Genomic DNA, 24,364 nt, shown 5'->3' with positions numbered 1-24,364 from the left:
AATGCTTCCTCCCCTCCCCCCTCACTCCTCTGATGTGAGCTCTCCTGTGCAGCACCTCTCCTCCTCCTCCACCTCTTCCTCCTCCACCTCCTCCTCCTCTACCTCCTTCTCCTCCACCTTCACCTCCTCCTCCACCTCCTCGTCCTCCACTGAAGACACCAGCAGCCTCCCCCGCATGACTGTGACTGCAGGCCAGGTTAGGAGACAGCTGGAGAGACTCCACCAGCAGAAGGCTGCAGGCCCTGACGGTATCAGCCCCAGGATCCTGAAGACATGTGCCAGCCAGCTGTCTCCTGTCCTACAACACCTCTACAACCTGAGCCTGGGTCAGGAGAGAATACCGGTGCTTTGGAAGACTTCCTGCCTGGTTCCTGTTCCAAAGAAGTCGACACCATCAGACCTCAATGACTATCGACCAGTGGCCCTCACATCTTACGTCATGAAGGTGCTGGAGAGACTGGTTTTGGCCAACCTGAGGCCGCAGGTGAGAGCCCTGCTAGACCCTCTGCAATTTGCTTACCAGCCCCACTTGGGAGTTGATGACGCTGTCATCTACCTGCTGCAACGAGCCCATTCACACCTGGATGGTGGAGGAGGTACTGTGAGAATCACATTCTTTGATTTCTCTAGTGCTTTTAACACAGCTGCGGGTGATGGGTGTAGACGACACAATGATCTCCTGGATTACTGTCTACCTGACAGGCAGGCCACAGTTTGTCCGTATGGGCAGTGTTCTGTCTGATGCGGTGGTTAGTGATACAGGAGCTCCAGAGGGGACTGTACTGTCTCCTTTCCTGTTCACCTTATACACCACTGACTTTCAGTACAACACCGGGTCGTGTCACCTGCAAAAGTTTTCTGACGACTCGGCTGTTGTTGGGTGTATCAGTGAGGGACAGGAGGAGGAGTACAGAGCACTGGTGGACAACTTTGTGGAGTGGACTGGACAGAATCACCTGCGGCTGAACATCAGCAAGACCAGAGAGATGGTGATAGATTTCAGGAAGAAGAGGAAGACGGCTTTCCAACCTCTGTGCATTCTGGGAAAGGATGTGGAGGCGGTGGAGGATTACAAGTACCTGGGTGTTACCATCAACCACAGACTGGACTGGAGATCTAACACTGAAGCTGTTTACAAGAAGGGGATGAGCAGACTTTACTTCCTGAGGAAGCTGAGATCCTTCAACGTGTGCAGCAAGATGTTGGAGATCTTTTATCAGTCTGTGGTGGCCAGCGTACTTTTCTTTGCTGTGGTTTGTTGGGGAAGCAGCATTGGAGCCAGCGACACCAACAGACTCAACAAACTGATCAGGAAGGCTGGCTCTGTGATTGGCTGCAAACAGGACACTCTGGAGGCTGTGGTGGAGAGGAGGACACTGAAAAAACTGTTATCCATCATGGATAATCCTCTCCACCCTCTCCAACTCACACTGCTCAGACAGCGGAGCACCTTCTCCGGAAGACTGCTTCAGCTTCGCTGTTGAAGCAACAGATACAGGAAATCTTTCCTGCCACAATCCATCACTTTATACAACAACTCTCTCACCTCTGCCTGACAGAGAACTCTGGTCTCTCTACTGTTTTGTTGTATATATTATTATTGTTATAGTATATTTTGCATATTTTGTTTTGTTGTATATATTATTATTGTTTATTGTTTATAGCACACTGTGCACTGTATATATACACTATGTATATATTGGATTCTATTTATGTGTTTTAAGTGTTTTATTTGCTGACCCACTACTGCTGTAACAAAATAATTTCCCAGTCTGGGATCATTAAAGTAATTCTATTCTATATTTAGAGTTCAGGAACGCGACCCTGCAGGTGTGTCAGGTTGGATTATTATCAGATATATCATCATAATTAATAACCTCAAGTTATAATCGTGATAATCTTTAAAAGTTCCATAATTTTTTTAATTTAATCCATCTGTAGAAACGTGTTTTTCAATTTTTTTTCTTTCAATGTGAAACAAGGTTACAAAATAAAAAAATAAGGTCAGAATTTCAGAAGGAAATATGTGGAACTTTATGAAGTTTGCTTTTGGGCAAGTTAAAAAAATCTGAAGAATATTTTCCCCATAAAATTACCGAAAGATAATTTTCTTTTTTCCCAAAAATTTTGAGAAGGACATTTTTGAAGAACTACATTTCTAAAGGACTTCTTTTTCCCCAAAATATTTTCAGATGGAAAATTGAAAGAAAAAATGGTGTGAAGAAAATTTTTCGTAAAACAGTTTGAGAAGTAAAGTCCCTGAAGAAAATGTTTTAATTCTAAAGAAGAAAAAGTCTTCCAAGGAAATTTCTTTCCCACCAAATTTTACTCATAAATAACAAAGAAATCTCCTGGAAACAAATAAATAAAAAATATAATTGCGAGAAAAACAATGTCTTTAAAAGAAATTTTAGATTTTTTTTCACCCCCCAAAAAATCAGTAGGACATTTTTCCCCCAATTTATTTTTAGATGGAAATAAAAAAAAAAAAAAAAAAAAAGTATTTGACCACTGAATGCACTGAACTCCTGTTCACTGGTTGGATGAATCTCTGAGATCGGTCGTCTCCACTGAGTCATTCAAAGCTCAGCTCAAGGCTCAAACTTTTTTCTTTGGCCTTTCATCATTTCTAAATTGCTTCTACTTAACAAGCTCTCAGTGGATGGTTTAATAGTTTTACATGACCTGGTTTTATATTCAGCTCTGCTCCGGTGAATGCAGTTTTTTCCTCTTTGTTTTGTCGACCTTGTTTTCATTTGTTTCTGTTTGTAAAGCTTCTCATTAAGCCGTCATGTGAAGGAGAGGATTGTGAAAGAGGAAAGATGGAGGATGAGGTGTGTTGACGAGCAGAAAAACAGAAGCTCACCTTGTCACTGTTCTTGTATTTGTCCCAGCTCTTCAGCATCTTCAGCCATTTGGAGGTCCTCTCCACCTCCGTGTGTTTTTGCTGTGTAGAAAACAAAAGTGACACGTTAATGACTTCTTCTCTCGCTCCTTGTTTGTCTGCGTTCACGTCCGATGGGAATCGCTGTCAGAGCATCCTGACAGTTAAAAGAGAGAAGACTTGGGAGTGATCGGACTGTTTGCTCAGAGGCTGTTTGAAGCCGCAGAGCTGCGCTAGTTAAAGCCGTCAGTGTTTTACAGAGAAACAAAGCTCATCTGTCTTTTGCAAACAGATTCTGACAAGATGTGAGCTGCGGTGGGATCGTGGACTCAATTTCTACAGCACAAACATCAGTTCTGTGCTTTTATTTATTATGTTTTAATTAAATACTTAAATTTGTGTCCAATTTCAGGAAAATAAATACAACGATGCGATAAATAAAGAGGATAACATGGATTTATTTTGGATCTGGAGTCTTTTCCCGGAGCACTCAAGCAGTTTTCAAGTGTGAACGCTTCTATTTCCCATGGTACATGAATGCAACATTTGATGTGCGCTGACACGTTGAACATCACAGGTCGTAAAAGAAATAAAACAGACACAAAGCTATTTTTAAAATACCTGAAGAAGACTGAAAAATAGTTCAACACAACACAAGATAAAGAAAATAAAGTTTTTCCAGATGGTTCCATCACTGATCTGGAACTGTTTGAGAACTCTAACATTTATTATTTGGAATAAAAACAAATGCTGCAGAGCACACAAGTTGAATATAAGTAATTAAGTAACTGACCTTCTCCTCCACTGAGTCGTAGGACGGGAGTTCATTCTCACTGAGGAGAGAAGAAGAAAGAGAAGGAATGAACAAAAGAAGAAGAGATAAGCCGAGCAGAGCCGGACGATCTGTTAACCTCCGGTTTATTTTTAGTTGATGATGATATCGGGGTCAGTGCTCGTCTCACTCTCCCTGACAGGAACATCAAACATGTCAGCGGTCGCACAAACAGGAAATAACAGATTAGACGTTCCTCGTTTTCGGCTTATCTGTGTTTCGGAGTCGCTGCAGGAGGTTTTCTTTGAGACGAACTCAGTGAATATTCTGTTTCATCTTCAGTGAATTCTAGCAGCAGAACTTTGCTCAACACTTCCTGCCATTTAAGTTTTACTGTAAACAGAACGCACAGATTTCAACGTGATGAGCTGAAAATCTTCAGTGCATTTGTATCTGCAGACAAATATTTTCTCCTCACATTGTTCCTCTTTAAGACACGACAGCGTGGATTAAACTCGAGCCACAAAGTGAAAGTTGAGATGTTGAATTACTACATTTTTAAGAGCTTTGCATTCATGTAAGAACCATTTTCTTTCACGCACCAGTTTTCTCCCCACGCAGGCGTGAATGATCTCACGAACAAGAAAAATTTCACAACAAACTTCAGAAGAAATACCATGTGTGGGAAAATAATCAGGATCCACATTTTTTTTTCTTAATTTGAAGATTTTTTATGTTGAATCTGAAGAAAGTTATTTCTTTTTAATTCAAAAGGAAAAAAAAAGTCTTGCATGGATTTTTCGTGTGAAATATTTTTCCCACCAAATTTTACTCATGAATAAATAATTTATTTTTATCCTGGAAACAAATAAATTAAGCTGGTTTCACAGGGAAATTATTTTTAACACACATTTTTTTCTCCCAGGAGACGTTTCAGTTGGGGGAAAAAAATCAGGATCATTATTATTTTTTTTTTGTTTATTTGAGGCTTTTTTTTTTTGAATGCCAAATAAAATAAAATATTTTTTTCTGAAGACATTCAGTGAAAATGTTTTTTTCCACTAGATTTTACTAGTCTAGTAAGTCTAGTAAAAAAAATAATATTTTTTTTCTTTTACAAACAAAAATATTTTTCATGGAAACAAGGAAAAAAAAATATTTAAAAGTAAAACTTAAAATTTTCCCCTCAAAACATTTTTTTCACTGTTTCACACATGGAAAAAAAATTGTCATATATCACATTAAATCAAACATCTTTGGGTTTTGGACTGACTAAACTACTCTCTGAATTACTTCAGACAGAACGATTAAATGAATCAATAATGGAAATAATTAGTCATCTCTATCTCGTGTGGCTGACTGGTTCTCTGGTCCTCAGCTGAGCCTGACACCGACTTTCACACTTGACTGAACGAGCCGTTCTCTCTTGACGTCTCCTCTCGTTCTGCTCCTGCAGCCTCTTGAGAACACGGAGATCTCGGTTCTGCCGGTCCTTCCAGTCTGCAGCATCCTTCCTGGGCTGCTGCTTCTTCTTCTGGCCAGTCTGTGACCTTCACCTCGGGCTACTTCTGTCCCTGTCTTCAACAATCACATAACCCAAATGTTTTTGTTCCTCCCTACAATCCCTCCCTGCCTTTGGTCTGGATCGTACCACTCTATCCTCACGCTGTGGCCCTGTGATTGTGGCTAACCGGGCTGTTTCCTGCCTGCATGTGCCAGCCTCTATATATAACGCTCAGCACGGTGATGTTTAAGAGCCTCGCAGCCTCCCGACCCGCCGTCCAAACCCACAGACACTCTTCCTCCATCGCAGCCTCTCATTTTCTCCTCCATCTTCCCTTCAGTGCGACTCCACGGTTCAAACTTTCCTCTGCAGGTTATTCATTTAAATATTAGGAGTGATTACAGCTGATGGTGTCAGTACTTACTGGACGAAGCCAAAGCGGTCGATGACTTTGTACAGGTGGAAGTTGGTGTCCTCCCACGGCTCCACGACGGCCTCTTTACCCTGGAATCAAGACGAGATGAGAAAAAAAACATGAAAACTGAAACGTGTGCACTTTGGGGTTCAATCTGTGGACGGTATATCAAATAAAGACTAAACGACTCCATCAGACTGTCCTCACATCTACTTTTTGACAGTTTTAGGGAGGCTAATTAAACATTAACTCGATAGACAAAAGTTAAAAACACCACATCTACATTAACGCTGAAGATAAACGATAAATTAAAGGATACAATAAGACGAGGACTTAAAAATCCAGTTTAATCCAGAATAAACTGAAGTTATGAGGCAAGTATTATGATAATGGATTCATTATTGTATTGTTAAAACAGAAAACATTCCCTGTAGGGGTGCAACGGATCACAAAACTGACGGTTCGGATCATTTCGCGGATCAGAGTCACGGATCGGATCATTTTTCGGATCAGCAAAAAAAAAAGACGAGACAAATGCCGCAGTGATGAGCGGTTGTTCAGCAGTCTTCGTTCTCACTCCTGTCAGTGAAACACCGGGGTGATGTCGCTTCAAATGCGTGGCCATGCTTAATGTTTTTCCACTGTCATATGGCTTTCTTGTGCCAGTGCCTACACACCGTCATGGTTTTATCCACTAACCTCTGTCCTTCATCATTATATTTGACAGGGAAGCCAAAATGCTCCCATTTAAATGACGCAGGGCGTTCAAGCTCCTCCCTTCCTCCGCTCGCCATGACCACACTGCACTTAACAAGTGTGTGGATTTAACATGCGCACAACTTTTTTTTTTTCATAAATCAATCCGCGGATCACGTGTGTGCTGAACCGAAGATATTGATCCGAACGGATCACGGATCAATGATGATCCGTCGCACCACTAATTCTCTGGTGTCAGGGTTTTATTGCTTCGGTGTCAGATATGAAACTAAACTGAAGTTTATAAGGTTTCAACTTTGGCATTTCACCTATTTTCTGACATTTTAAGGAACTTTGGTTGTGTAGTTTTGAATGTTTGTCGGGTCCAAAATGATTGTTTATTTATTTTTTCCCTATATCAGCTGGTTTCAGCTTCAAACAAGGTTTTTTTAGCCGATAGTTTAACACCGTTGGTATCAGGGGACATCTATGTTTCGTCAGCGTCAGTTGTCCTGGAAGTTGCCAGTTTTTTCGGGCTAAAATGTAAAACTGATTAAACATGCTGCCCTATAGTTTATTCTCAATATTCTGTTTTCAGTCCAACAGTTCAAAAGGGATAAAAAAACGGAAGATGGTCGCAAAAATCTAAAAGTTTAAAGATTTTCCATTTCATTTTCTTTAGAAGGAATATTGAGTTGTTGAGACGGACTTCAACCTCTACATGAGGAAACGTTAAATGAGACGCTGCCACAACATGCAAATCAGTTGATTGTTTCAATCAGTGAAACAATCAACAGATCCATCAGCGCTGCAGCTCCTCGTCGTCTGCAGCCGTGCAGTTTGTCTGATGCCGCTCGCTCACTGTAATAAACTCAACGCCGACTTCTGATTACATGCCACCCACGTTCCTCCGGGCCAGAGAATCATGTTTTGATTGGCTGCGAGATTACGAGGGGAGCCGCGACACCGCCGCCCTTGGGAAAGTGTGTCGGCGTGAGTGTGTGTTTATGAGACACAGTGTGTTTATGTGTGTGTGTGTGTGTGTGTGTGTGTGTGTGAGTGGCGATTAACAGGTGTGAAATGAACAGCCAGACGCCCACCTGCGTCACCGTCTGACTCCAGGCCACCGCAAAAAAATAAAACTGGTTCTAGTTAATTCACCATCATGAACCAGTGAAACAGAAAACTCACAATAAGAGTTTGTGAAGATGGATTATAGAGAGAGGAGAGCAGCAGGGAATATCAAAGAGGGCAAGAGAAAGAGGACAAAAGGGTGGAAAAGAGTCGAGGTGAATCTCACACGGTGAAAGTGAGTCGCTGGAGTCCTCAAACTGACACAAATATGAACTTTGAGCAGGATTAAAGTGTCTTTTTTTGATTTGTGCTGCAGCTTTTCATACAATGTTTTCACATCAGCTCACTTAAAATAACAATATGTACTTCAGGAACTATTTCTCTGGTAGAAGTACATTTTTGTGGAGACCAAAACTGACATTTCTGAAGGAAGTCGGACCGTCTCCAGCTGTTTTTGTGGAGACCAAAACCAGACTTATTTCTTCACGTAAAGTCAGATCATCTGCAGTTTTGTGGCACCAAAACCAGCTTTTTTCCTGGGAAGCTTGACCAACTCCAGATGTTTTTGTGGGAACCAAATTTTATCTTTTTGCACAGGAAGTCGGTCTATCTCCAGCTGTTTTTGTGGCAACCAAATTTGTCTTTTTTAAAGGAAGTCGGTCTATCTCCAGCTGTTTTTGTGGAGACCAAATCTATCTTTTTCAACAGGAGGTTGGAGTGCCTCGTTTAAGGAAACCTGGGGACATTTTCAGCCATTTTTGTGGTGACCAAAAACAGTAGTAATAGGAAGTATGATTTTCTGAATGTTGAGCCAAGTTATTCTTAAAATATACTTGTTTAAATTTTGTTCAAAAGCATGCCGAATTATCTACAAGCAGGTCCTGTGTGCAGCACACCCATCGATGTAGAAACAACTATTACTGTATTTGTTTGATACTGAAGGAAACTTAAAAATGTGATAATTTTAAAGCAAGTTCTGGACTTAAAAGGAGCCACTTTTATCAGTGATGTGTAACTGAATTTATGGATGTTTATTTACAATGAACATCAGGGATTAACCCTGCTGCTGCTCTGGCTGCTAACCCTGTTGATAAACTGTCCAAATATGTCTGAAATGGCCCTTTAAAACACACCTGCTGAGTGAGACCTACCACACCTCGCATTCACAGCCCGTAAGCTTGGTGTCGTTATCTTTTATTTGCACACAGAGCTCTACAAGTGTGATTTAAGTGCTTCTTAATTAGACAGCAATTTATGCCTCATTGTGCTGAACAAATTACTGATTACAGACAAAGTGCATTAACAGTGTTTATTCATTCCATTAATCAAATTATGTGCCGATCGTCGAGCAAATACCCCAAAGAAAAACTTCAAACCATGAGAGGAATTTCAAATAATAAGAGGGGAAATGGGTTTGTGATGTCGAGGCTCCATTTGTTTAAATGTTTTTATGTTAACAGATGATAAACAGATTGTTTTGATGCTTTTTTGGCCTGTTAACTCATTTTAAAGTCAAACAAATATCCATGACTCCGTCAGTTTATTCTGCAAATGCTGTAAAATCAACAGAAACTATAAGTGATACCTGACTGTCCTGCTGCTCTCCTCTGTGTGCGACTAAACTATCTTAAAAACACTCTGCTTACAGCAACGGACAAAGAAAGCCTGTCTGTGGTTCTGCAGGTCGGTCCGAGGTCCAGATGTTGAGGTGGTTCCTCCTCCACCAGGTAAATAAACACCATCTCTGTGTGTGTTCACTCTCTGCATCATCATGGCCGACACATTTATCATTTCTCTCGCTGCTTCAAATCAATTTCAGGGGAAAATTAAAGCGGTACTCGGAGCTCAGCGCGTCTACGATCGACTGCACAGCTCAGTCATGAGTGCTTTCTTTCAGAGCCGCTGCTCTTGAGTTTATTAAGAGTTTATTAACCGGTTCATGGCCATAAATCTCTGGTTTCCCACCATATTTTTGAGCTTCTGACCCTTTAATACAAAGCAGGTTGTCCTTGTCACAGATCCTCAGAGGTCTAATGCCTCCTCACCTCAGGAAGGGATTTCACTTCTCACATTATTTCATTTGAATCAGAACAGAACGTGTGACAATGCAGAATGATATTAGCAAGACTTTCTTAAAAGACTCCAGCAGATGTGTTTGTATCTGGTTGGTTGTTTGAGCAGCACCATTAGCCTCCACACAACCGTCTGCTCAACATATAACTCAGCTTTTATTGTAAATGAGCCCGTCATCGCTGATTTCCCGGTTTAAATGAAGACCAATCTACGATCCGTGGCGTCGATCCACAAACACAATCCTCTGTGCCAGGTGTGACGAACACAAACATCAGCCAGAGCTGAGAGGAAAAATCGTTTGGAGCCAAAACATCTTTTCTCAAACGGACCAGAAATCATTTTAATAACCGCGAACGAACGTCGGCTGATGAGAAACGACGAGCGGCGACGGCGTGTGGTCGCCGTGATAACAGACTCCATTAAACTCCGCCCATCCCCGACAGTGACAATGACATTGATTTAGCTCTGATTGCGCCTCTTTCTGCCTCGACAAACACTAACACACACACACACACACACAGACACACACACACGCCTCCATCATCTCCTCTCTCCATGGTCTCTTCACTTTTAATGAGGCGGCTTGATTATGCAGCCTGCTGGACTAAATTAAAAAGACTAATTTACAAACCGAGCGTGGTGGGCTGGTCCGACTGATACCGCCGGCCTGTGAAATAAGAGGTGTCACTCAGGACACACACATCTGTACTGTACGCACACACACACACACACACACACGGACACACACTGTATCACTATACAGGGGTTAATGTAAATCTTCAGATTGTTTCCTCTTCTGCAGGAGAGATGTTAGTCTCTCTTTGCCCTCCTGACACAGTTAACGTGGTTTACGTAACGTGTAGTTTACATGTTAATTCTCAGCGGTGGTTAATGAGCTCTGGCTGAGGATGAGTTCCGTCTGAAACGTGTGTCTCGCTCTGTAATCACAGGCTCGCTCAGCCCGCTGTTATTATTGTGTTTCACGGGCAATGAGGCGGTGATTTATGGAAGGATTCACCACACTGTTATGAAGTCTCAGCATGACTGGGTGACTGGAATCTGGCTGCGGATGACCACAAGAACAACCGCACCAAAAACATTTTACTCAGGATGAAGTGTGATTGTCAGCGTACCTTGTCATATTTGGCGACTATCTCAGCCCGCTCCTGGTCAAGTTTCACCGCCGCATCCTGCTCGGTATCAGACGCTGGAGACAAACAGAGGAAAAAGGAAAAGATGAGTGAGTGTCAATAAGTTTCAACAGCTGCGAAGTCAGGAGAGGATTCAAGTGTGTGCCACAGCAAACACTACAGTTTGATGATTTATTTCCCAAGCTTGTTGTCATGCTAGTTTTTTGTCTCATCCATCCATGTTTTCAGAGTTAATATGGTGAAGCTGCCACCTCATGAGCTAATGCTACTAATGTTAGCATGACGCAAAATCAAAGAAAACTACAAATGTTTCTTCAGCCTGATTAAAATCACTTTGATCAGAGATTCAAACTTCCCCTTTTCACATGGTAGCTACATAATATGTGTGTTTACTACGATACATCAACTGATAAAGCAAAGGTGCCATTAAAGTGACAGATTTTTGAATGGAATTTCGTTTGTCTGTTCCATTAAGAGCCTGCTGTACCAAACTCCCTTTAAAAAGTATCGTGTTTTTGTATATCTTTGCTTATCAGTTAATTTAGACTGCTAAGTTTGTAAAACACGGCGACTTGTTTTTCAGCATGAAGAGCTTGTAAATTCAGCTTCTACTTTATGTGACTGAACTTTAGTTATTAAGACAAGATTTTTATCTTTTACACACTTCAGTAGATACGGCCTCACACCGAGTGATCAAGAAAATCATCCGGTGAAGAAACTCGCACACACATCAGATTATTCTGTCATCACAGACGCGCTTTGTGTTACTCCAACTCTGCCTGAGTGTGTCAGCGCCAAGAGCTGACGTGGAGGACACACACACACACACACACACACACACACACACACTTCTGAACACACACACTCTTCAAACCAGTCGGAGAAAGCTTGTCGAGGCCAGCAGGAACGCTTCACTGCAGGACAGCCAGCGTGTCAGCCTGACCTCAGCCTGGGAGGATAATGTATGTGTGTGTGTGTGTGTGTGTGTGTGTGTGTGTGTGTGTGTGTGTGTGTCTACATGAAGCAGGCTGCTGTGACAGAAAAGCGTCACAGCGACACAGAAAGGTTTTCTGTGTTTGCTGATCTTATACACCACATTGTGCGAGTGTGAATATGTTGTTGCTACACACACTGATGACACACACACACACACACACACACACACACACACACACACAGCTAACAGACACCTCCCACCTCTCTATGTGCTTCAGGATTGTTAATCTACATTCCTCACAACCGCTGTGTTTTTACATTATCGGACAAGATCACACACACACACTTCCTGATTCAGCCGACCATGAGAGGCTCCAAACATCGGATGCGTGTGAACAAAGCTGGCACACACTCCATTAAGTGGGGTCATGTTGTGTTTATGTTGTGTTTGGTAGTAATGGAGGCGTATAATGAATCATACCTACGAACAGTGAGAGGCCGAACGAGACAGTGAACATGGTGAATTATTTAAACAGATCCTGTCGTGTTCGATGACCTCAGTTCACCGGCAGCCGTACGATATCCTGCCTCAGCACAACTCTGCTGTCTATCTATATTAATACAACATATGTGATATTATCTGACAGTGCACAAGCTCTGACTGGCAGGAGTGTGATTCCACATGATGCATGAGGAAGTCACGGAGAGGATCAGGCTGTTAGTGTGGAGCTCTTTTTTCTTTTTAAACTCTCACGCTGTGTGTTCGGTCGCACAGTGAGAGGAAATAGGCTCTTTTAAAGTGTTTCCTAGTTTATCGAACTGGTTTTGAAAACAAGCTCTGTGACTGGCTCAGCTTGTCAATAATCGACCTCATGTATGTGCATGAAAGCTGATATTCTGACCATTTGGGAGGTTTTGCGAGAATTTCTTTGCCGGAAAACTCTTTTTGGAACGGTCGGCCTTCAGGGGATATCGTGTAAAAATGCTTCATTACCTGGAATTTGGAGCAATGAGCTAGTCGAGAGGGAAGTCACATGATTAAATGTACCATTATCAGGCATTAAAAAAACTCTTTCCACTCTTCAGTCGCAGTTTGATTCGGTTATGGGGATAAAACTACTAGATCAGGGTTTGGATTTAAATGAATAAATCAGGAGCAGCAATGATCACGTAAAAAGAATTACAAAAATCAGGTCTGCTTGACGTTACAAGTGACAACACACCAAATGTGACGACGAACAGCAACAGTATTTCTGCCACAGGACGTGAGGAGAACCACACCGCTAAATAAAAGATCTTTAAATGTAGAATAACCTCAAACTTTGTCACCAACATGGAAGAAAATGGCTTTTTTGAACTGTTCAACTGTTCAAAAACTACATAAACTCTTCCTGATTTGAAGAATTTCCATCACTCTTAAATGAGAAACCAGTCTTGACAACCTCCAGCTGCATTAACATCTTGTAATTATCACTGTAAATATCTAAAATAACTAGTTTGGAGCTTTCCAACGCTGCTCAAAAGACACGATCGACTACACACACTGTTAGTCTTGGCTGCAGAAACCCCTCATCATTATAATCCCCGCAGTGACTTGTAACTCCCGTCTTTCTGACAGTTTTCCAGCCCTTCACAGGAAGTATTTGACTCCAGTCATTCTCCAGCTTCCTCTCTGGGTCTCTGGGGTTCGACGGGGAGGAAAAAAAAGGCTTGACTGGAATTCCAAACCTCTCCCAACAAACACGCTCCTTATTGAGCCCGGCTGGCATTTTTATGACAGGATGGTGTGTGTCGCTGTGGGCCGCCGGAGAGCACACACAGCGGGAGGCGACCGCCGGGGTCCGTACACAACAAGGCGAACTGTCTGCGGCAAATAAACAAATACAGTAAAGCCTTCTTTCTGCTGGGAGTTCAGCCCCGGGAGGCCCTGCCGTTCCCATAGTGAGAGGGAGAGGAATTGGGGAGGAAATGGGGATTCAGTCTTTTCTTTGCACCGAAGCTTAACCTTAATTCTGAACCCCTTACAGCCATATTAGTATTCCACAGTGGCCTGACTTAAGCTAAATGCAATTAGACCCCTTTTCATGCTTCAAGGATCACATTGGCATCCGTGACGGAGATTTTTGGTGTGTGCGTGTTTGTATTTGCGCCCTCGCTGGACTCGTAGTGGGTCCACAGAGTTTATAGCTGATCGGAGAAGTCACCTCTTGTGACTTAAAGTTTACAGTGTTTTATCTCAGCGGCTCTGAAATGTGTTTAGGACTCTGCACTCGCTGGATTAGAGGTTAAATGTGGTGGAAGTTGCTTTCTTGTGATGGAATTTTCTGCCGAATTAAACTTTAACTACTTTCACAATTAGGGACTGACGGATTTCCGCTGGGCTGATACAGATCATCGCTAATGGAGAAGACTGATAACTGATGATTCAGATTACTCCAGGTTGACGGGCGGCTTCTTGTGTCATTACAGAAACATATTGTAGCGGATTGTTTAGCTGCAACAGAGGAAGTTTGTGAACTGGAGGTAGAAATATGAACCACGATCCTGTTAATTTGTTTTTCTCCCATTAATTGGTTTCCAAAAGAGCCAATTTGAAGGCATTTTGACATTTCTTTGACTAAACGATAAATAATCTTTGGTTGCATTCTGAGATTAACGGTCTGGAGAAAGACAGCTGACAGTTGACGACGATCATCTTCCCTAAATTGAATCGTTTGGTCCAAAAATGTCAGAAAATGAATTTAAGTCACCACGATGACGTCTTGAAATACCTTGTTTCGTCTATCTGACAGTCCAAAACCCCAGAATACTCAACTTACCATCATGAAGCTGATATTCACACTAGAAGTTCAACATATTCACTGTGGCAAATCAATGAATCGGCTCAACTCTGCTGTTGTTGTAACAGGAACTAATTTCTAATCTCAAAACCATTTTACTCCTCAGCCGTCAAATAAAATACCACAGTGAACTGAAACGCTTCAGTAATCCTGAGAAAGTCGAGACATCACCTGAGGTAGAAATAAACAAACACTGCTGAACCAACAGAACAACAACAATGACGACACGTATCAGTTAAAGAGGATCTCAGGGAGGATTATTCCTTTAAAAGACTCTCTCTCTCTTTTCATTCTGCTTATCCTTCATTACGAGGCTGGAAACACCCCGTCGAGCTGACCTTCCACCTCCTCCTCCGCTCTGAGCTGCCAGTCAGTCCCCGGCGGCGAGGCCCGTGTCAGCTGCAGCTAACCGTCCCCCGTCCTGCTGTGATTAAAATGTCCCCCCGTCCGTCACCCGCCGCCCTCCCTGTCCCCCCCCAGCTCTGCCCTTCACTCCTGCTGCATTCAGGTCACGTGGGACGTTTCAGTCAGCGCAGAGGGCTGAGAGGTCAGAAGTGTTCGTGCGTGACGACTCGTCTGAAACCGTCACGGCATTGTCGAGAAATCAGGAAGTCAAGGTGCGACTTCCTCGGCGGGGTTTACCTGGTAACAGGTGAGCATGTGAGCGCTGCTCTAAGGCAAACATCAGCTGTTATTCTCGTCTTCCCTCTTGAGCCTCAGTCGTACTTTGCAGGAAAAAAGCTTTTAAAAAAATTCAAAATTGTGGAGTAAACGTGAGGCTGAGGGCTCCAGATGAGACACGTCGCAGTAAAATCTAATTCCACAGCGCGGTCCACGCGACAGGAAGCGTTGTGGGGTTGTATTTGTGTGTTTGTTCCTCATTATCATTACTGTTAACCAGCAGCACTGACAATGAACAACATGACGAGCATAATAACAGCTTCTCCTCGTTTCCTCTGCTCTCCTGTAATGAGCCCTCTTTGTTCTACACGTTGAGGAGTCGTCGCTTGTTACAGCTCTTCGCTTCCCCGCAGCCATTTTTGTGCATCTCTCGGCCTTTCATAGATGCTCGGAAAGAGGGATAGTAATGAAAAAGACGTTAATAATAGAGGAGAGATTCACTGTGTCTTGGAGATAAAGCCACAGTGTCTAATTAGCAACCATGTGGTCACTAAACATGTGAAGGAACAGAAGTTAACACGGACAGATAATCAAAAAAGCTGATTTCTTTATATGATGGAAACAATGTGACAGTGACACAGTGATGAAACTCTGCACACGCAAACAGCAAATGATGTCACCCAGTTAACAACAAACAAGCGATGACGCAGCAGCAGACATTTTACAGTACACCATTATGTGTCATTACTGCGCCTCCAAAACAATCATCTGTCTCCCAGCGTCTGTATTTACAACCTGAAGTCGACCACACGAACGTGACGCCGCGCCAAGTGACAACCGAGCGAGACTTCAGCCGTCCTGATCGGAAGAGGTGCCTCACAGACAAATAATTAACCTCCACACTGTCTGAACTTTGCACTGACTCATTTAATCCTGCAGCCGAAATGTGTTACTGTTGTTTTCTTTTTCATATGTTACTGCAGGACCCAGAGGAACAGACCAGGGTAAAGTGAACACATCCTGCTTGTTGATACAAAAAAATGTGTTTTTATTATTGTTTAAATATTAACACAGCAGGTCACATGAGTCCTATGAAACTGGGATGCTCTCTACGTAGAGAAAATACAGAGATAAATGTAATAAATCATTAAGAAAGAAAGAAAGAAAGAAAGACGCTAATGTTGGCATGCCAAGATGTACAATGCTTACAAACTCTGCCTCTGTACGGTATAGATAATAAGAGGAAAAAAAAAGAAAGAAAGAAAGAAAGAAGCTAAATGCAAATGCTGGCATGCTAAAATGTAGCATGCTAACAAACGCTGCTTCTCTCAGGTAGGAAAGAAGTAAGAAAATAGGATAAAAAGAAAGAAGAAAGACAAAAGAAGGAAAAGAAAGAAAGAAGCTACATGCTAATGTTGGTAGGCTTAATTGTAGCATGCTGACAAACTGCTTCTGTACGATAAAGATAATAAGAGAAAGAAAGAAAGAAAGAAGCTAAATGCAAATGCTGGCAGAAAGAAGCTACATGCTAATATTGGTAGGCTTAATTGTAGCATGCTGACAAACTGCTTCTGTACGATAAAGATGATAAGAGAAAGAAAGAAAGAAAGAAAGAAAGAAAAAAAGAAAGAAAGAAAGAAGCTAAATGCTAATGCTAGCATGCTAAAATGTAGCACCTGTCAAGTACGCAGACTCATCCTGATTAACAACTGTTGGAGCAGCTGCAGACATTTCACACAGTTTCATCATGTGCTACTTGTGTTAGCATATGATATTAACATTCTAATATTAGTGCAGTGAGCTAATAGCACATCACAGTTTACTGTCAAGTTCCTGACCCGGGTCATCACCTGTCTGCTGCTGACTGGATGACATCATGTGTTTGTGTAAAGCATGTTGAATTAGACCACATCGAAAATCTTTAATATCGTCTCGTAAACCTGAAAATATTTGAGAAACTGTATCCAAAGCACGATCAGGCTGATCCAAAGTGAACACACCATCAAGAGATCCAAACATCAGGCTCAGCTCCCTCAGAGACAGAAAAAGCAACTTCATCACCGATAAAGAATTTGCTAAATGAACGACGGGAGACTGTCATCAGCAGAAGTCCTGTAAAAAAACAATGGTGTCTCTTGTAGTCATCTTTGAAGAAGAGTAGCAGTTTCTAAACCTCTTCTCAAGAGGGGAAACAAGGACAACATTGAAGTCGTGACTCAAATTGTTCGGCTGATATTGACGCACTTAAACAAACAATTTAGATCTAATCATATAAACCGGTTAAAACAAAAATCCTCTCCTGTGTACCCATCACATACCGGAGTATTAAGCAAAAAATGCGCACAAACAAACAGTCGTCTGGATCGTCTGAGGAAATCTTTTCACCCTTTTACCTCTTTTCCAGCGGTCCAGTGGAACCTCCAAGCGAGTCAGAGCTTTAGTCCGCATCGGTCACGGTTCAACCAGCACACACCGAGAGACAACCTGAACTACCTCATCCCATCTCTCTGTCGCCACGCACTGCTTCACACCAGCAGCCGGGGAGAGGAAATATGAGCGAGAGGCGAAGAGAAGTGAGATCACAAAGCCACTGTTTGTTACTGAGGACTACGGTCCAGACTGACTGACAGACGGACTGAAATCTGACTTCAGATCCTCAGCGAGTCAGTCCCACACACAACATTCTCCTCCCAAACACAACAACAACACAACAACAAGCTCTATTCAACACTTCAGAGGGGAGAGGACAGAGGGAAGGACTGTTTGAGTGGAAATGTCAGGGATATAAAAAAATGTGAGGGACGAGTTGAAGTTTAAGATTTAGGGGCGTTTTAGTTTCACCCCAAATGAAGAAATGTAGTTTTAAACCCTCTGTTTGAGCCGCTCACGCCACAGAAATGTGTTGATCAGTTCAGCAATTTATCTGTTTCCCAACCGTTCGTAAAAAAAACGTCTTTCAAGCGAGTCGAAGTTGAGAAACAGACAATGACAGTCTGATGATAAACAGTCTCCATTAAAACTTCATTATGAAGTGGACGTGATGTACCATGAAGGGTCTTGTGATGTGGCGTATCAGAGACAAGATGGAGGAGGGGGAGGGTAGAAAATGAGCAACAGGCAGCCCTCTTGTCATCTCTATCGGCTGTATCTGCGAGCTCCATCGGTACAGGAAATATCTGTGTTTGCGAGGAGAGAGTTGGCGGATGGGACTTAAGTGCTGTTATCACTTCTGAAGCTCCAGGGGTCGCGGCGAGGAGCGAGAGGGCGGGGAGGGAGTTTACCGCTTTCAGACGACTTGCTGGAAGTCCACTTAAATCCACACGTCAGTTTGTGATTCACTATCTCCAAAATGTGACACTGATTCAAGTTCAGAGGCTGTGAGTAATTTGACAGAAAGCAAAAATGAAACTCTTAACTAGTCGTCTTAGTTCTGGTGAGCTCTTCAACAATCCTGGAGTGTCCTTTTTATCTGTAATAACTCTTCATCTCCTGACGTGAAATTCAGCCAATAAGCGCATAATGAAAGTGATATCAAGTGTTTGGTACAGTAATCACCCTCTGACGTATCTGTGGTTTGCAGAAATATTAACAGCTGGCATTATATCATGGTGACAAGGCTGAAGATCCGACGACTTCAAGAACGAGACGCAAATTCTATCTAACCAAAGTGATTTTGTTGCCCAAACCCCGAACCTCACACGGGGCACCATTGCCTGTGAACATAATCCAGGCAGCGTTTATTATTCCCAGTCAAATATAATGAGGAAAACAAATAAATTAGACGTTCCTACGAGACAGAGTTGCGGCTGAAGATCATTTATAAAGGAAGTACAGCGCTGTAACTGTGGAGAGTTTTCTATACTGAAACGATGTATGTGATCTCATCACATCAGCTTCAAGACTCATAACCTCCCATGCAAACTTTCATGTGCATCAAATCAATAATTCATGCCGATTAACTTAATAATTATGAATCAAGGCCTTCAGTATTTGGAGCTCAACGTCTCAGATGCATATTTAATAAACTCTTAGTAGAACATGGTTTTGGATCCGTCTCCTATTTTGAATCTTTGAGTTATTTAACTGAAGTTACTTATAAATGTTGAAACATTGATGGATTCGTTAACATTTGTTAAACTCTAGCTCTATAAATGTGACAGAACAACTGTATTGTATGGTTCTTAAAACACAGCCTGCCTTGCTTTTGTATCTTCTTGTCTCATTAGCTTTACTCCCGTTTCTGTTTTCTGTCTTCAGTTCTGTATCTGAGTGGGTGGGCATCCTGGCACCGTCAACAATCCTGCCAACATACAGGAGTATAAACAAAAAACAACCTCTGACCTGAATGTTTAATGAACGAACAAGAACAAAAGAACACGAATCATAAGTCAGCAGGTCTTGTGAAATAACAGAGATGATTCACGTGTAAAGGTGCAGAAAATGAGTTCAAGTTCAGTCATGAAGCCTCATCACGACCCAACGTAGTGACCAGCCTCAATGTTTCATTCACTGGATCTGGAAACTTCTGTAGGAGAGTGTTGCATTGTGTTGAAATCCCAGGAAATAAACCACTATTTAGTTTATTTGAATTCTTTAGACACATCTATCAGGATGTTATTGAATTGGCTGCTCAGTAAAAACATTAAACTATTCGTCTTTTTTGCATTTCAGCGTCACACTGGACTTCTTTATCAGCCTGGATCTGAGTGTTTGTCCTGCAGCCTCGCACTGTTTTCTTTTCACCATCCTTTACTACTTTTATTTGTTTATTCTTAATCTAATTAATATACTTTATTCCTTTTCCTCTCTCTTTCTTTTTTGTGATCTTTCCAGTGTTATGGCTTTTATTGGCATTATTCATAAAATGACTCATATCGTCTCTTTGTATTTCATTTTCTGTTCTTCCTTTTTGTTTTAACTCATCTTAGACGCGGCTTCCTTGTGTTTGATTTGACTGTTGAGTGTTCATTCTGTAACATTTTCCTCCTCAGTTTCCTGCTTTCGCTCGGTTCACAAAACATTTTGTAAACTATGTTTTTAATGGTGCTATAACTGTTTTATTATTCACACTATTATATTCGTTATCATTCTGCACATAGTTCAGTTATAAACCACGGAGCGTATATCTTGTCGTTCCTGTTTGGTGCCGTACACCAGATTAGGATCATCACTGAGTTTACTAACGCGTAATAATTTCTAGTGGCAGTTTGAGTCCTCCACAGAAACAGGCCAAGGACAGAGGAATGTAATATGAAAGGAGAGACGAGCAAAGTGCCACAGCAGCGCTACAGACACCCACAAAGCAAATATTAATCAATATCAAAGTGTCTGTCAGTGAGCGAAACAGCAGCCGGGAAGATAATTAGATGCAGTCATGATGTTCAAAGAGGCTAAATGTGGGTACAGATCAGAGGCAGAGGGAGCTAAATACAGGTACATGAAGTCATCGGATCGCTCCTTCTTTATTAAAATTCGTAATGTAAAGCACTCTGAGCTGCACGTCTGGTTTAACAGGAAGTGTTTTATTACAGTGTCGTTATCAGACGGTTGGAGGATGGATGAAGCTCTGCAGCGCTGACTGAAAGTGAGAAAAGTCGCTGTTCCTCAAAGGCTGAGAGTCAGACTTCCTCACTGGTTAAAGTCCAGAGGTCATTTCCTCGTTTTTCTGCATCCACTTCTATCTAAATCACACTGTTATTAAACCCAGAGCGACTTCTGTGTGCCCTACCCCGCCAAAATAAAAGGCTGAGGCTGATTTTAAAGGCTGTATCTCACCAAGTGGACTTAATAAGCTGCCACGCTCTCACACTGAGCATGTGCAGATGACAAATGGTGGATAAAAAAACAAAAAAACAGATTTCAGCGCGAGACTCAAGACGACGGTGATGAACGACTTCCTCCGTATTTCAGCGCTGAGGAGCCTGAAATCAAATCTGCCTCTAATCCAGCGAAGCTCCGACGAGTGAGATTACGTCCACAGAACAAGTTTGATCAAATGCAGCTGATCGTCATGACAACAGTGTGACACAGCACGGAGGCCGGTGCCAACATCATGATCGTCACCAGTTTGTCATTAACAAGACGGGACACGTTTGGGCGGGTGGCAGTCGGGAAAACAACAGAGCACATCGAGTTAGTTTCAGAGCGCAGAGATCCGACCTGAGGGCTGAAACCAAGAAGAGAAAGCAAAAAGGTTGTTTTGAAACTGTATCTGAGATCGTTTTCGGTTTGTTATTTAAAGTAATTTCCCTTTTTTTTTGTCTGTTTGTTCTGCATTTGATGTGTTTTAGTAACACTGCTCTATTTGTTTTATTTTTGTGTATCACAGGAAGATTAAAACAGCATTTAATGAATCAAACTTTGCTGATGTCTGACAACAGATACAGAAGTATACAGACACCTGAACTCATCCTCAACATGAATAATATATTTTATTGGGACTTTTTATGTAGTTTTTAATCTTAAACATGTTTTTTAACAAGCTAAACATCCTTTTCTTTATTTTTCAGCTTCTTTGAACCTTATGATGTTGTTTTTCTTTATCACAGCTTGTTAAAAACTTTGAACATTGGCCACTTTTCTCAAGGTCTCTCTCCTGTTCAGTGTTTGCCCAACTGTTTATTCACGTTTTTAGTCCACTGAATATATTAAATATAAGCAATATAAAAATTAACAGTCTGTTAAGCTAACAGCTCTTGATGAAGGTCACTGCATCATTAAAGTTTACAGCCCTAATTGAGAAAAAGAAGTTGGCTCGTCCGTGTTTGAGGTCACACACAGACTTCTGTTGTGCAAGAACTATTCACAAGATACTTTTATGTTCCATTAAATACAAAAATATGGATGCAAATGCTTTTCTTTTTTGCAGATGAACATGAAAACTAAGATCTGTTTCAGGACTTTCTGTGTCAACGCATTTAGAAACCATGATGATAAAAAGCAGGAATCACATTTTGTGTCCAAATCTTTTTTAGCCACAATAATGAAGAATTGATCGTGTTGTGTTATAGATTTGCACAATTCTGTTGTCGATATTGTTCATTATAAACTGATGAATTCTGGTCTGTCAGATGTACTCCTGGCAAGTAATGATAGTCAGTAGTGTCAAAAATATTTAAATATCAACATAGATTGATTTTAAACAGTTGAATACTAATTTTCTGCACTTTTGACGACAAAAACATAGAATTTTCAAGCTAATCCAAGAGAATAATAAGAACAATATTAAAAACAATTGACAGAAATGCGCAGTGTTTAATATATGATATATACAAAATGTCTACAGAGCAAAACATGTCGACACCAGTGGGGATGTTTTGTTTTTTTACAGTTTAAGAGGATGAAAACACGACTGTAATGTGTACTTTATGCTCCTCAAGAGTTCAGAAAGGGGGAGAAAAGTGTTAAAACAATATTACAATAAATCATCCATCTTTGCTCACTACACCTGAGCCTTTCTCACCCTCAGGTGTGCATAACTTACAGGGTGTTAACTCATTTTCACAGTACAAAAAATGTGGATTATTAGTTATCTCATCTGTGGAAACCGACTATTATTAGTTACTGTATCGTCTGAATCTATATCCCTCATTAATAGTGTGATATCAATATCACAACAAACAACAGAGGCAATTCATGCAGGCGGTGTTTACGTACCAACACATTTAACCTCCATCACAACAGCGCGCTCTCAATGCATCAGGCTGAGCTCAGTAATGATGTTTGAGGGCCTTCAGAGAGTCGTTTGATACATAATTTAACAAGACGAGGTGTAAGCAGCAGGCAGGGATCAATACATTCTGCTGAATCTGACACGAGCAGAGAAATATTAAACAAGCCGAGAAGAAAAAATCAGCATTTAGAGACGAAACTTAAACATTCTGCCACGAAGGCCGACAGCAGCCGTGTGAAGTGCACCGCAGCTTCGCCCTTTAGGGAGGACAGACAGGCAATTAGCTCGGCCGCTACAGCGGAGACGTCAGCGGGCGGCTGCAGCCCGAGACCCGCCGGGCCTGGACTGTCTGCCGACCCTCCTTAACTAACCAGCATGCGGTTTTCCCTTCTGCACAAACACACACGAGCCTGCACACCCACACCGTGCCCACAGATGGCTCACAAGTTGGTATGCAAAACAGATAAAGGTGTTCTTGTTGGAAGCTTCTGGTGCAATATTTGAATATGTGAGCGAACCTTTTCTCCTCTAGTTGAGCGTTAGGATGCCACAGGAGAGAGAGAGAGAGAGTGAGTGAGTATCATGGCTGCTGAATAATGCAGTGAGATACTGAGCTGCCGGTGGTGCTGACCAGGAGAAGTCTGCAGTTTTGGCAGCAGCACATCTCTGCTCCTCCTCCCCTCACACAATAAAGACACTAAACTCACTATTTTTTCTTTTTCGGTTTAAAAAAGACAGCAAATCAAAAGACCAACACAAGGTGAATCTATCTGTAGATAAATAATCTGTCATCCCACGTTTCCCCAGCTCTATAATCAGCTGCGTTTCCATTTAACTGTCAAGTGAATTGTTGACAACTGGTTTGAAGCGAAGGCTACACAACGTCTGGTATTATCAGAGGATGGCAATATAGCGAAGTTATGCTTGGCTGTAATAAAAAGTAGAGGTCGGCAGCTGGAGACAAAACCAGTTTGCCAACTGCAGATAAACCTCGAAGAAGAGGAAGAGCTACATCAGGACTTATTTAAAAAAAAAGGTGTTTCCATCTCCATTGGTCGTCTGTCAAAACAAAACTGTGGCATGATCAGAGTAACAGGTAACTTATGCTAACTGCAGCGGTCCTTAGCTAGTTAGCTTATTTAGCTGTGCAACTAGCGGTTTGAACTGGGTGCTTGGGACCAGGGGAGTGTTATTGTTTACACAGATAGCACAAGAGCCATATCAATCAACCTTTTCTCACGACTCACTAAAAACAGACAGTTACTCTGCACAAATTGAGGGTCTAATGTTAGCGTCATGGCTAATAGATATCTACAACATCTATTTTGAGTATGTACGTCTAAAAATGCATGTTCTGGTCGCCAGAAACACAACTTGCAATGTCACGAGGACTCTGTGAGAACACCTGGTTTTGCTGCCTCATGGTTCAGGGATGGATATCTTGTTTCCCTCTGTTCGGTTTCCTTTCTCTTGCTGCAGGTGAAATTATTAATAAGAGCTTTGATAGTTTTTGTGGTACAAATTCAGGAGGCTCGTCATGCTCCACCGGGTTTACGCGCTACATGGAGATAATCCCAAAAACCTCAGCTTCTGTTTGTCCTCGCTGAATTACTCACACAAAACGAAGACACACAGGGTTGAGTTCTGAAATTATAATGAGATCCCAGGGTAATTACGCTGAGCTTTAAACGAGGGCAGGGGTTGAGGCCTTGGGGCTCCTGCAGGC

General features: G+C 41.9%; 1 protein-coding gene and 2 long non-coding RNA genes across 7 annotated transcripts in view; 2 read left to right on the top strand and 1 right to left on the bottom strand.

Moving 5' to 3' along the window:
- Positions 1-24,364, bottom strand: part of usp6nl (USP6 N-terminal like) — an 84,228-nt gene that overhangs the window by 16,934 nt on the left and 42,930 nt on the right. For 2 of the 3 annotated variants that reach the window (XM_030439867.1, XM_030439865.1), the window contains 4 exons: positions 10,552-10,625; positions 5,585-5,664; positions 3,678-3,717; positions 2,867-2,947 (listed from right to left, as the gene is read on the bottom strand). In XM_030439867.1, coding sequence (XP_030295727.1) covers positions 2,867-2,947; positions 3,678-3,717; positions 5,585-5,664; positions 10,552-10,625 — 275 coding nt within the window. Of the gene's footprint in view, positions 1-2,866; positions 2,948-3,677; positions 3,718-5,584; positions 5,665-10,551; positions 10,626-17,359; positions 17,592-24,364 lie in introns of those variants that run through there. The other variant, XM_030439866.1, reaches the window with a different exon arrangement.
- The window catches only part of LOC115595422 (uncharacterized), a 55,671-nt gene that overhangs the window by 18,269 nt on the left and 13,038 nt on the right, over positions 1-24,364 (top strand). For all 3 annotated transcript variants that reach the window (XR_003986696.1, XR_003986698.1, XR_003986697.1), the window contains exon 4: positions 8,994-9,072. This is a non-coding gene — a long non-coding RNA (uncharacterized LOC115595422). The remainder of the gene's footprint in view (positions 1-8,993; positions 9,073-24,364) is intronic.
- Positions 13,441-19,008, top strand: LOC115595423 (uncharacterized). Its single transcript, XR_003986699.1, has 2 exons — positions 13,441-14,997; positions 17,371-19,008. It is a non-coding gene; the product is annotated as an uncharacterized LOC115595423 (long non-coding RNA).

The sequence above is a fragment of the Sparus aurata genome, chromosome 14 (assembly GCF_900880675.1).
Source record: "Sparus aurata chromosome 14, fSpaAur1.1, whole genome shotgun sequence".
Lineage (NCBI taxonomy): Eukaryota > Metazoa > Chordata > Actinopteri > Spariformes > Sparidae > Sparus > Sparus aurata.
Note: the sequence above shows the minus strand (reverse complement) of the source record. Positions and strands in the feature narration are given on the sequence as shown.